We start from the raw sequence: 13,603 nt of genomic DNA on the forward strand, positions 1-13,603 counted from the left end.
GGTTGGATCTGGAACAGGCGTTCCTAAAACTGAAGTGCTAATGAAGACACAACACCGGACCGCTTGCACATGAAGCAGTGTGACAGAAAAAGCTGAGCAATCCCACACCAATAGATCAAATTTAAGCAATGCAGTCCTATCACGTCCAGTTCTGAATAGTGGGGAAGATGGTTCTGATTGTTGGAGGTCAGCCAGCTCATTTCCAAGACATCTCCACAGGAGTTCATCAGGGTAGCATACTGGATCCAACAACTTTCAGCTGTTTCATCAATGGCCTTCCCTCCCTCAGAAGGTCAGATATGGAAATGTTCTCTTTTGATTGTACCATACTCATGACCTTTCACAATTCCTCAGTTCCTGAAACAGTCAGCAAACCTCTAACAACATTCAAGTCTGGGCTGATTCCTGTAAGTAACAGTGACACCACATATGCTACAATAAAACCAGCTACAACATAGAGAACAGCATGATTACTGCTAAATTCTTCCTATCAATGCATTGCTAGTCATGGGAAAATGAACTGGCCTAGACATATATAAATATTACGGGGCCAAAACGTGTGGCATTGGAAAAGCACAGCAGGTCAAGCAGCATCTGAGGAATAGGAGAGTCGACGGTTCGGGCATCAGGCCTTATACCAAAGCTCTGAAAACAGGTAATGGGCTGAGAATTCAGCAGGATGTAGCTCCTATCCTGACTCACCAATGCCTACCCACCATCTGCAGGGGGCGAATGTCAGGAGTGTGACAGAGTATTCTCTACTTGCCTAGATATATGCAGATTCAACAACACTCAAGAAATTCAACACCACCTGGATTGGCACGTCATTTAACACCTTCAATATTCACTCCCATCAACACTGATGCACAGTCGCAACAATATATTCCATTAAAAAGATACACTACCACAACTTACCGAGGCCTCTGCAACAGCAAAGCTCCTTAGATAGCACCTTCCAAGACGACTTCCATCGAGAAGGATGAGGGTAGCAGATGTATGGGAACACCACCACCTGCAAGTTCCTCTAAGAACCACAAGTTATAGTGACTCGGAATATATTATCATTCCTTCACCATTGCTGGGTCAAAATCTTGGAACTCCTTTTCTAACAACACTGTTGATGTACCTATTCCCCATGGACCATAACAGTTCAAGAAGATAACAGACCACCACCTTCTCAAGGGGGATTAGGAATGGGCAATAAATACTGGTCCAGTCTGCGATGCCCAAGTTGAGGTAAATGGCTAACTCACAACTCACTGAGAGAAAGATATTTTCCTTATTTCCAATGAAAAATTCCTGACCTCTTCCAAAGGGAACACAGCAACCTGTCAAGTCCATCCTGTCAAGTTCCTTCAGGGAATCTTTTGCCTCCAGAAGACAACCTCACCTTCTTCTAGACTTCAAAGGATCCATGTCCACAGTCTGTCCAAACTTTCCATATAAGATAATCCCTCATCCCTTCTCCACACCACGCATCAGTCGGGTGAACCATCTCTGAACCACAAGTCAACACAAAGCAATCTTTTCTCTAAACACAGCAAAATGTCTGAGTAATCCGGTATGGTATGGCATGTTTCATTGTGGAAAATGTCTGTCAGTTACTGTGAGTTCTCACCAACACCCAGGACAAAAGGTTGCCTGGTGATTTATAATATCAGACTATGACTTTCTGGAGTGGGACATTTCATGGTGTGAACCCATTGCACATCTTCAGCTGAAAGGATTTTACTGTTGCAAGCTGCCGGATGCTGAAAGAACATTTGATAGAATTGTTCAATGCCGCAAAGCGTTTAAGAATGGCAAAATAAAGAGAAGCTACTTTGAACCACTGAACATTTGATAAGGAGCGGCAAGAGATTTAAAGTGATTGGTAAAGGAACCAGAAGTGACAAGAGGAAAAGTCGGGTGATGCATAGTTAGAATTGCAGTGCTTGATAGAGTGTTGCATACAGATTCAATAAGAACATACGAGGAGGAGTAGGCCATTCAGCCTCTTGTGACTGCTCAGCCTTTTGATACAAACGTGGCTGATTTCGTCTTGGATTCAACTCCACTTTTCTGCCCACCCTACATAATCTTTCAACCCATTTTTAATTTAAAATTTGTCTATCGCCTCCTTAGCTTTATGCAATTTCCCAGCATCCACTCTGGTGAATTCCACTGATTCACGACCCTCTGAGAGAAGTAGCTTCTCCTCAGCTCTGTTTTAAATCTATTACCCATTATCCTAAAGCTATGATCTCTCATTCTAGATTACCTCAGATGAGGAAACATCATCTCTATATCTACTTTGCCAATCCCCCTTAGCATCTTATAAAGCTCAATTAGATCTCCTTCTAAATTCCAGAGAGTATACAGCTAAACTGCTCAATCTGTCTTCATAAGACAAACCCCTCATCTCTGGAATCAATCTAGTGAATTTCTTCTGAACTGCTTCCAATGCAAATGCATCCCTCTTCAAGTAATTGAACTAAAACTTGCACATAATGCTCCCGGTCCGGTCTCAAAGAATATATGCACAATACAGCACAGAAACTGGCCCTTCGGCCCACCATGTCTGTGCCGACCATGATACTATTCGAAACTAATCCCATCCACCTATAGAATCCCTACAATGTGGAAACAGGCCATTCGGCCCAACAAGCCCACAGCAACTTTCTGAACAGCATCCCACCCAAACCCACCCCTCTCACGCTATCCCTATAACTCTGCATATCCCAAGGTATAATCCCCACCTAACCTACACATCCCTGGACATTATGGGCAATTTAGCTTGGCCAATCCACCTAATCTACACTGTGGGAGGAAACTGGAGCATCCGGAACAAATTCACGCAGACACTGTGAAAATGATGGAGACAGTTACCAGAGGCCTAAGTTGAACCTACATCCCTGGCGCTGTGAGGCAACAGTGCTAACCACTGAGATACTGTGTCTGTCCTCCATATCTCTCTATTCCTTGCCTGTTCATGCCTCTTAAACTCTGCTGTCATTTCTATGTGATGATGCTGCTCCTTTAAAAGGTTATGTTGTCCTTGGATTTTTTTCATGAGGTTTTAAAGACACGGGCTCCAAAAAGTCTAGCTTTGAAGTGGTTTACGGCCAGTTTGATTACAGCTAATAGACACTGCCTCAGGCAAAAGGCTTTTAAGTTAAAAGAAAACACCTGTACAATGCAAGGGGAATGGTCAGTTCTCCCAGTTCAGCTTTTCTCTGGTTTGGCTTGGTTTTTAGCAGTCTGGCTGTTCACTGAAAGCAGTCAGGCAGGTTTGAGGTTGCTGCTCCAAGAAACAGCTATGTGGAAGAACATGTTCCATGTTGAGTCCCTCTGCCCTCTCTCTCTCTTCTGTAAGACCCTGTATTTGGTTTTACCTTTTTCCCAAGGGGTGTTTATGGGGATTGTTGCAGGAATTTGAAACACCATCATTAAGTTGGGTTTTCGAATAGGTTAAGTTATTCTACATTCCATTCTCCTTTGTTTGTGTTTTATTTGGTAAGATTAAAAATAAATTCTGTTTTGCTTAAAACTAAATGGTTGGGCCAACTACATCTCTCCTGGAATATCCACTTTACACCTGTTTAAAACAACTAGCAAAATTGGGGTCAGGGCTAGTTTCTTGAAATGTTTTGAGGGGGTCTGGCCGGGTCCATAACAATCTGCTTCAGCTCACCTCCCCTGGCAGTGTTTTCCAGGCACATATTACCTTCTGTTTAAAAGACTTTCCTTGCACATTTCCTTTACACTTTTCCCTCCTCATCTTAAACCTATGCCCTCTCGTATTTGACATTGCTTTCCCAAGAAAAGGACTCTGACTATCCATCCTACCAGTCTCTCATAGTTTTATATACTTCTATCAGGTCAACTCTCAGCCCCTAATACTCCTTCCTGTAGTGTGGTGACTACTCTAATTTTGGGCTGACCAAAGTCTAATACAGTTGCAACATGACCTACCAACCTTTATACTCAGTGACCTGACCAATAAAGGCAAGCATGTCATATGTCTTCTTTACTACCTTATCCATTTGTATTGCCACTTTCACATGGCTATGGACTTGAGGCCGAAGATCTTTCTGTATATCAATGTTCCTCAGGGTCCTGCCATTTACTGCATACATTTCTCCTGTGCTTCACTTCCATGAATGCATCACCTCACACATGTCTGGATTAAACTCTACCTGCCATTTCTCACTCACTTTCCAGCTGACCTATATCCTTCTGCATCCTTTGATATACTTCCACACAACTTCACCAATTTTTACATCATCTGCAAACTTACTAATCAGACAACTGACGTTTTCATCCAAATCGTTTATGTATATTACAAACAGTGGTCCCAGCACTGATCTTTGCAGAAAATCACTGGTCCCAGACAACCAGTCAGAAAATCACCCCTCCACAACTACTCTTTGTCTTCTACAGCCAAGCTAGTTTTGTAACTAACATCCAACTCATCCATGGGTTCCAAACAATTTCATCTTCTGGACTTGCCAATTGTGAGGGACCTTGTCCAAGGCCTTGCTAAAGTCCATGTAGAAAAATCCACTGCCTTACCCTCATCAATCATCTTTATCACTATCTAAAAGCTCAATCACGTTGGTGAGACAAGACCTCCTCTGCATAAAACCATGCTGACTATCCCTAATAAGTCCACTCTTCTCCAAATTCTGTCCATAAGAATCTTCTTGAATAATTTCCCTACCATGAATTCATCGAAAATTTAGCAGGGACATGGCTTTAAGTAAGGTTTCAAATTAATTAGACACTAGTCCCAGAAGTCATAGCCTTAATATAAGCTTTTCCTCAGCTTTTTCAATCACTTGTTTCTTTGGAAAATCAACAGGAATCCCACAAAATCTGACATAAAATCATGAGGGCTATAGTAGGGTTAATGGTTGGTGTCTTTTCCTGAGGATGGGGACTTCAAGATTAAGGGGTGCATTTTGAGAGGAAAGAGATTTAAAAAAGACATGAGGAGCAAATTTTTTTACACAGAACATGGTTTGTGTGTGGAATGAATTGGTGGATGTGGGCACAATTACGTTTAAAAGACACTGGATAGTACATGAATAGGAAGGTATTGGAGGAATATGGACCAGGAGCAGGCAGGTAGGATGAGTTTAGCTTGGGATTATGGTCAGCATGGACTGGTTGGACCGAAGGATCTGTTTCCGTGCTGTATGACTCTATGACTCTGTGTGCTTGCTACCTGATAATGTACATTCAGACACGCCACACTTGACCAGATGGGATTTACACTCACAGCTTGCCAGATTCTATCCACAGTGCCATGAGAGCACTTACCTTACAATATAACATGTCAATAAATAGATGTTGGAAAGGTAACCCTACAAACATAAATCATAGACAGATGCCTCATCTTACTGCGTGCCCTGCTTGTACTTACTACTTACTTGTAAGCAACTCTAATTAATATTTTGTCACTGTTAAATTACTTTATTCTACTCAATGAAGAATTTACAGTCTAATGAGCTAAGTGTGTTTGCACTGCGTTAACAAGTAATTATGTTCCTGAGGATATCCATTTATTTATCCCTTTCGTTTTCTAAATAATTTAAAGACAAGAGTCTTTAAGCAATACAATTAATCAATGTATTGCTAACTGATTACATTAATTGATTCACTTCATCTATGTCAGAGTACACAGTCTGCAGTAGGCTCTTGTGGGGCAGCCTATGAGTCAGGAGGCCTGGTTTAAGTCCCACCTGTTTCAGAGGTGTATAATAACATCTCTGAATCAGCTGGTTAGAACATATCTATAAAGTTTTTAGTCCAGTTCAGCTTTTTAATGTCATTCGTCTATCGCAATGTTGCAAGGTGAAACTGGGCTGATTGTCTCAACTTATCTGCAGTTTCTTCTGAAGAATCCATCTATTTCAGAATGTAAAGTGAAGGGGAACAAATGCATAAGATGGAGTTAACTCAATTAGTTTTGTGGCATTGATAAATTGAGGAGTCCAGTTTCTCAAATAAATTTCTTGGTTCCATGACAGTTTCTAAATGACCCATGTTAGGTAAAATTATGTTTCTTTCTCATATAATCCCCTTGCCACCCTCTCTTATGTAAAGTTCCAGCATTCCAGATGTGTCCAGTAAAAGCAACAGCAACAAATTGTACAGACGTTACATGTTTATAGGAGCACAATCTAAGATACTTGACATTGGGGAGGTGATGGCCTAGTGGTATTCCACCAGACTATTAACCCAGAAAGCTCAGCTAATGTTCTGAGGACTTGGGTTCAAATCCCACTGCGGCAGATGGTGGAATTTGAATTCAATATATGAAGCTGTAATTAAGAGTCTAATAATGGCCATAAATCCATTGTTGATTGTCAGGAAAATCCTATTGACTTTATCTGGACTGGCCCTACATGTGACTCCAGACCCACAGCAAGGTGGTTTTCTCTTAACTGTCTTCTTGACAATTAGGGATAGGGCAATAAATGCTGGCCTAGTCAGCAATGCCCACTTCCTGTGAATGAATAAAGGAAAACTTGACATTAAGTTTGTAGAGGTCAGTTTGAGAAGAAATGGTCAAAAGGAGGAATTCAAAGGAAGGAAAGTGAGGGAAAAAGAGATGGAGGGTTTTAGGGAGCTAGGAGATTGGGCAACAGAAGATATGGTTACCAATTGTGCAGCAAATTCTCAAGAGGCCAGAATAAGATGACTGATTATATTTTGGATGGCTTGTCCCAAGAGGACATGAGAAAGATAATTTCGGTGGGACCATGAAGCAATCATTAAAGAAGAATGCAATTTTTATTAGTATTGAGGTGGTTTCCTTTACTCAAATCTGAGCTTGTTGGGAGACTAAATGACAGAGACTGATCTTCATAATCATTCACCAAACATGACAATAGGAAGTGAACTCGATTGGCCTCCATCTCATCTTGTTTAGAGATTTGAGTTAACCTGCGAATTGGGTGGTCATTTCCCCTGATAAAATCTCATTTTACCATTTTAGGTTTGGGTGCAATAGACCTCAGAAATGTGACATTATTGGCATTGAGTTAATAGTCAGGCCGATATGACTGAGTGCAGCACATGACCTTCATTAACTACACAAAAACTCCAAGCTGGAGTACCATATATAGGTGTACCTTTTTAGCCTGCCTGCTGTTCACACTGGTGCTGAAAGAGTCCAACATTATTTATGGGTCTGTTGTGTATGTACGTGAATGTATACTTTGATTGACGTATAGGTGTTTGTGCATGTGTCTTTACACAGGATTTTAAACCATGAATTCAGAAGAAAACCACATTTTGGCAATTTTCCAGCTCCTTTTCTTTTGTTGGTGGAGACCATTTTGAACCACGATCATGTAGATTTTCACTTGAGATAGGCTGCATGGAAATCCTCTGAACCACTGCTGTAAAGGAAGTGGGTGATTTTGAAGCAGTGCTTTATTTTATCATCTTCCTTTAAAGCAGGAACAAGCTTAGTGCTGCATCATGTCAGTTCAAAGGTCAAAGAGCCTCCACGTGCTGCACCTTCTCAAGATTAGTGCTTATGTAGTGAACATACCAAAGGGGAAGCTCATCAAAACTGACCGCAGTGGACAACCCAGCGGCGATGGGATGACGGCTAAAAAAAATCAAATCAACACCCGATAAGCAGAGGATGGAAGAAACTCATTGAAGATTTTGTAAGCAGTAAACTCCTCGCCAAATGAGTATTTTCCTCATCCGCACATGAAGTTTGATTGCATTATCCCCAGGTCAGAAAAGCAGCTCCTGTAAATCCCTGGCCAGGACAAAACTAATTAACTGGAAAATTGAAGCAGCCTCCCTTTGAACGACTAGTGCACTTTTTATGGTGCCATAACGCTTTTTTCAAATGAGGAACATCACACTTTTGATGTTTATATTTGTGAAGCAGCTTAGCAATTTGCCTGGGGCGGCTCAACTTTTGACGCCTTAATAATACGAATTTAAATGGCAACACCTTCTGTAGAGCTTAACCGTTGCCCCACAATCTGCTTTGATTTTGAGAACACGAATAAGCCCCAAGCAATTACAACCGAGAGTCTTTAATTTCCTCTTCCATTTTCTTCAGCGAAGTGCATTCATTCTTAACCAGAACATTGAATAATAGGGTAATTTTGCGATGCCACTAATGGGCCAGTAGTCCGGTTTCTCTGGCCTTATATTTCTAGCTAGCACAACTTCCCAGTTGATTATCAGGATCAAGATATCATCAAGGTACAAAGGTTAGAAACATAGGTACTAAGGGAGGCCATTCAGCCCTTCAAGTCTGTTGTACCATACAAAACAATTATGACTGAGTTATGACATACATAACTCCACTTAACCACTTTAATTCTTCCACAAAGAATTGTGAGAATCTTTATTTCCTTACATAACAAAAATCCATCTCAGTTTTTGAAATTTTCAATTGCCCTCTATCATCCTCACCTTCCACCAGCCTCATCCGGTTTTCTGGGACAGAGATTTCTCCTATTGTTCACACACAATGAAATGCTTCCTGTCATCATCCTTGAAGAACAGCTTGGCTCTCATTTAATGGATAATTGGAAAAGTATTAATTGCAGCTTTCATCTTGCCATCAGAAAATAAATAGTTAGGTGGGATCTCTTTTCAAGTCTCATGACACATAATTCCCAAGTAATTTCAAACATCCAACTGACCATGACAGCAAAGGTGCGAGAGACCCTTCAACAGTTCATCATGAATATGTTACAACATCATAGACAGTTACTTGGTTGTACAGACTTGTGCTTTAAATGTAAAAATAAGAACTTTTTAAAGCTTTTCACCTTGAATTCATCAGGAGTAGGAGCATCCGGGTAGGTGTCGAGCAACTCGAGATTTGCCATCAAGAAAATGCGGAAGCCAAGGGGAAGCAGTGTAAGGAGCGCTTTGCCACACCAACACCTTACCCATTCCTTCCCATCACCACCTTCTGTCCCAAGTGTAACTGAATCTGCCAAACCTGCATTGGTCTGTACACCCACCTACAGCCTCACCCTGAGAGTGCAAGAGAGTTATCCCTGTCTGTGAGGAACTGCCAATGAGATGAGTCATAAGAAATACCAATGTGTAGGGAAAACATAATTTACTCTGTATGAGGAGCGAGTCTTGATTAATTGGCCAGTTGAATATATGGTATACCCTTGTCAGTGTGATACCAGGTTTGCAGGCTGTGCATGCTAAAGGATGGTGGGTCATATCAAACAGGATATCCTCTCAGCTGGAGAAAACGAGAACGACAGATGTTGGAGACCAGAGTCGAAAATTATGGTGCTGGAAAAGCACAGCAGGTCAGGCAACATCCGAGGAGCAGGAGAATTGACGTTTCGGGCATAAGCCTTCATCAGGAAGGGCTTATGCCTGAAACATTGATTCTCCTGCGCATGACCCTTCAATTGTTTGCAGTAAGTAAAAAGAAAAAGCATGTATTCAACCAGCAGAGACTTGCAAAATTTACAAGTCTCCAACATTACCTGTGATTCTGCAATTGGATAAGATTTGCTCAATAATTCAGAATGTGCTTGGAATTATGTGGATAACCAATTTAGGGGTGTTGGCCAGACTCGCAGTGTTCTAAAAGCTAAACATATTGATACACAGGGCTTTGTCCTTTGCAGACAGAGAGAACATGCACATGCATTTTATCTTTCTTAACTCAACAAATAGGTAACACCCATTCTCTTGTATCATTTCTTAGAGATGCCTTGACAATGAGATTTAATCTGTCTGGTTTAAAATGTAAATGATGCTTGGCAGTCATCATCTAAGCAATGCATTCTCTGTGCAAATGCCACTAATACTCATTTTCCCTTTACATCGGTATTGTTTGGAATTTTCCGGATAATTGAAAGGCAAAAAGCTTCAATAAAATATGTCTTCTTTCACCGGCAACATCACGGGTGCTTTTACACAATGCAAGCCAAGATGTGGAAAGAATACTCACTTTCCTTAGTCTGCATTCTCCATTATTCACGAGCCTGGGTTACTCCAATTGCACTGCACACACATGTAAACATGAGGGAGTTGTTTCAGGAATGCGAAGGCAGGAAACCAATTCTATGCAATGGTTTTCAGTGGAGCTCAGTATAACCGAGCTATAACCATGGAGCTGGAGCGCTATGGAAACTGCTATCTCTTCCACTTGGCATCCTAAAGTAAAAGTAGCCACCTTTCTCAGCCATCAGTTGACATCAAGTATGTAGATAAAAGCTCAAGTTTATTCAAAATTCACGAGTGAAGCAAAACTGAAATAAAGAGCAATCTGAATCAATGGCTGCCCTGAAATTTCTATTATCAATCCCCTTGTTACTTTATGCCCCAATTCACCCCAAAATGGACAAGGCGCTATGGGAGTCACTGACTCGTTACAAGGCCTCTTCTGGAAATTTCACTGGCTTTCCCATATTCGGGATTCTGATCTGACATATAAAAATGAACAATTCAGGACTGCAAATAGATAAACTTCTGGTTCAGGACAAATGACCATTTCCATTATAGCTGATCATGGAAGTACAGGGAATCTTCGAAATCATGCAAGTGGTCACTGTCCACCTCCTGGAAAGCATCGAGAAGTCATTGCATTTGTTCCGGTGAAACAGGGTCAACAGAAACTGTCAATAATGTTTATGAGTTTAGGACTATTTCAATGAGGAACTTTACATTATTGCTGTATTGTCTAACCTCTCCCACCCAGAACAAGTCAAAACGTGAAATCTAATTCCAGTGGGTAGTCAAGTTCTCTTAGAAATCCAATAAAAGTCACATTTGAATTTTTGTCTTACTTTCCCTGTCTGCACCTTGCTCGTATTTTCTGTCTTTGACCAATCATCCCTCTCTTTCTTAATCTGATTTGACTTTACTTTCAAACCCAAATCGGCCAATTCTTCCTCTACTTTTCCTTTGTCCCCTTCTCAATCCTTAATTTGCATCAATTTGAGAGATGAAATGTTCATCCAGCTGGTCACCAAGTTGCACACTTTCTTGTTGTGCTCACTGTGTCATTACCAGCTCACACGTCATGGAGTCAATCATTTTCAAAGTGATAGGTGAAGAAACTAGGTGAGTAGTGTGAGTTTCTTGTCTCCAGCAGACCCTGAGTCTTTATTACATGATACAGAATATGGCCTTGATGTATAGATCAGTCACCAAGCTGTAGCCATTGGCAGAGATGTCATTACATAAGACAGATGTTGTCTCTCCAAGATTAACAAGTGTTTCCGAACCGTTTGCTGGACGCAAAACTCCAGGATGTGCTCTCTTTATGTCACAGCTGGAATTATTCACCTTCAGCACATTTCCCACCATATCAATGAACGTTCACAGAAAAAAAGAATCACCTACCGCACAGCAGCCTCTTTTAACATATGCAACCGATGCTACAAGAGGAAGAGAAGGCTGATAAGCCAGTTCGGTGCTCAGAGCAGCAGTACAGTCAGATCAAACACACCGGGACAAAGCCTGCTTTGCAGACACTCATTGCCAATGCTCTTGCTTACCTCTGTCGCTGAAGTCATCCACGAGAATGATCTCTGCGATCAGTTGGTCAGGAGACCGGCTGATAACACTGTGCACTGTCCGCAGGAGCGATGACCAACCCTCGTTGTGGAATGGGATGATGATACTGGTGTTTGGCAACTTCTCCAAGTACATTTTATGCTTGCAGCTACAAAGAGAGAGATAAAGAGATGGGTGACAGGCCGAGAGGAAGCAGGCCAGATACATTCATTGCTTTCGTAGAGATAGTAAAGCAGGAATTGTCCCAGAGTGCAACAGTCATCCCACTCTGTACCCTACCCAGTTTTTGCCCCACATCCTTTGATTCCTTTAGCCCCAAGAATAATATCTAAATCCTTCTTGATAATTCACTGATGGATAGCAGTGAATCTATGAGTTTTCAGTGGGAAAAGACCAACAGGTCAATCAAACCTTTCCAACAGTCACAATCACTCAGCATTATTGCTGAACAATTTGTTCCTCCCTCGCACTCTTAAAGGCCCCCCTCCCCCCCACACAAACCCCTCCAACGCCTCCCTCCAGCTGCCCCTTGGAGTGGCAAGGAAGCTGAGAAAAACCCCAGAACCAATAAGGGGGAAATCAATCAGTAACCGAATAGCATCCCACAGATGTCCAGCATTTTTACCGCTCACGAATGTCATCACACGATTGCAACAAAAATAAATGTTTGCCTCCTCACGGATGTCTACCTTGTTTTCAAATATTCGCATCAAAATGTTGGAACCTGTGACTTCCCTTCCTCTCACCTGAACAATGAATTCAGTTCAGGGGATTGGGAAAGGTAAGGGTTCACCATCAGCAGGAATGGACTGGAGCTTAGCAGCAACTTCTTTTCATAGAGAATGCAGGATATTTGGAATACCTTACTGGTCAGTACAGTGGCTGCTGGACTCTCTTTACTTCTAGATGGGGCTACATAAGTTCTTGGCCTGAAGCAAGAACTATTGTTTCAATGGATGTTGGTGTTGCTACCAAGGCCAGCATTGACGATCCAATCCGAACAAGGTGGCAATGAGCTTCTTCCATGAACTGTTGCAGTCCATTCGCTGTAGATACCTGCACAATGCTGTTCGGAAAACCATTCTGATAGACCACCGTTGAAGGAATGACAATATAGTTGCATGTCAGGATGGTTCTGTCTTGTAGGGGTTTGTTTCCTGCAAATCTGCTGTTACTTGAGCTGGAAGCAAGAGTTTCCTCAAACATAAATCTTCAATTTTATTGCCAAAATATTGTCACGACGTATACCTTTTGCAGGATCTTGAGCCTTTAGTCCTTTCTTGAAGTGAACCAAATTGGCTGAAGACTGACATGTGTGATGCTGGAGACCTCAGGGTCATCCACTTGGCATTTCTGACTGAAGGTTGCTTCTAATGCCCCAGAGCTTATTCTTGCTCTGATGTCATGGGCTGTATCAGAATGAAGGTGCCTGCGGAGCCTCCTCATTCAATAAGTTAATTAATTGTCCACCAGAGCTTAGACCTGATCCATTGGTTGTGGAATGGCTTGTCTTTACTTATCGCTTGCTGCTTCTGCTCTTTGGCATGCAAGTCGTCTTGTGTTGTAGCTTGACCAGGCTAACACCTTATTATTGATGCTAGATTGGCATGCCTCTCGCAATCTTTAACGTTTCTGCCAGCTCACCTGTCTACTCATACAGTGCAGTAGAATTTGAATTCCCAAATAACCCCCTGTCTCCATCCTTGAAGTCTTGGCATTTCTGAAGAAGAGACATTTTAGATTCAAAATGTCAACATTGTTTCTCTCCCCACAAATAGGATGATTTGGTGGCTCAGCAGTTGACACTGCTGCCTCACAGCGCCAAGGGCCTGAGTTCAATCCCATCCTCGGGCAACTGTCATAGAGATGTACAGCATGGAAACAGACCCTTCGGTCCAACCCGTCCATGCTGACCAGATATCCCAACCCAATCTAGTCCCAGCTGCCAGCGTCCGGCCCATATCCCTCCAAATCCTTCCTATTCATATACCCATCCAAATGCCTCTTAAATGTTGCAATTGTACCAGCCTCCACCACATCCCCTGGCAGCTCATTCCATACACATACCACCCTCTGC

At 42.0% G+C, this 13,603-nt stretch overlaps 1 protein-coding gene across 6 annotated transcripts in view; it reads right to left on the reverse strand.

Moving 5' to 3' along the window:
- Window positions 1–11,310: 11,310 nt before the first annotated feature.
- LOC122556549 (polypeptide N-acetylgalactosaminyltransferase-like 6) overlaps window positions 11,311–13,603 on the reverse strand; it is a 533,679-nt gene continuing 531,386 nt past the window's right edge. For all 6 annotated transcript variants that reach the window (XM_043703364.1, XM_043703374.1, XM_043703355.1 and 3 more), the window contains exons 5-6: window positions 11,508–11,674; window positions 11,311–11,387 (exon numbers count right to left, since the gene is read on the reverse strand). In XM_043703364.1, the coding sequence (XP_043559299.1) occupies window positions 11,329–11,387; window positions 11,508–11,674 (226 nt within the window). In that variant the 3' untranslated portion in view covers window positions 11,311–11,328. The remainder of the gene's footprint in view (window positions 11,388–11,507; window positions 11,675–13,603) is intronic.

Source organism: Chiloscyllium plagiosum, chromosome 2, assembly GCF_004010195.1.
Source record: "Chiloscyllium plagiosum isolate BGI_BamShark_2017 chromosome 2, ASM401019v2, whole genome shotgun sequence".
Taxonomy (NCBI): domain Eukaryota; kingdom Metazoa; phylum Chordata; class Chondrichthyes; order Orectolobiformes; family Hemiscylliidae; genus Chiloscyllium; species Chiloscyllium plagiosum.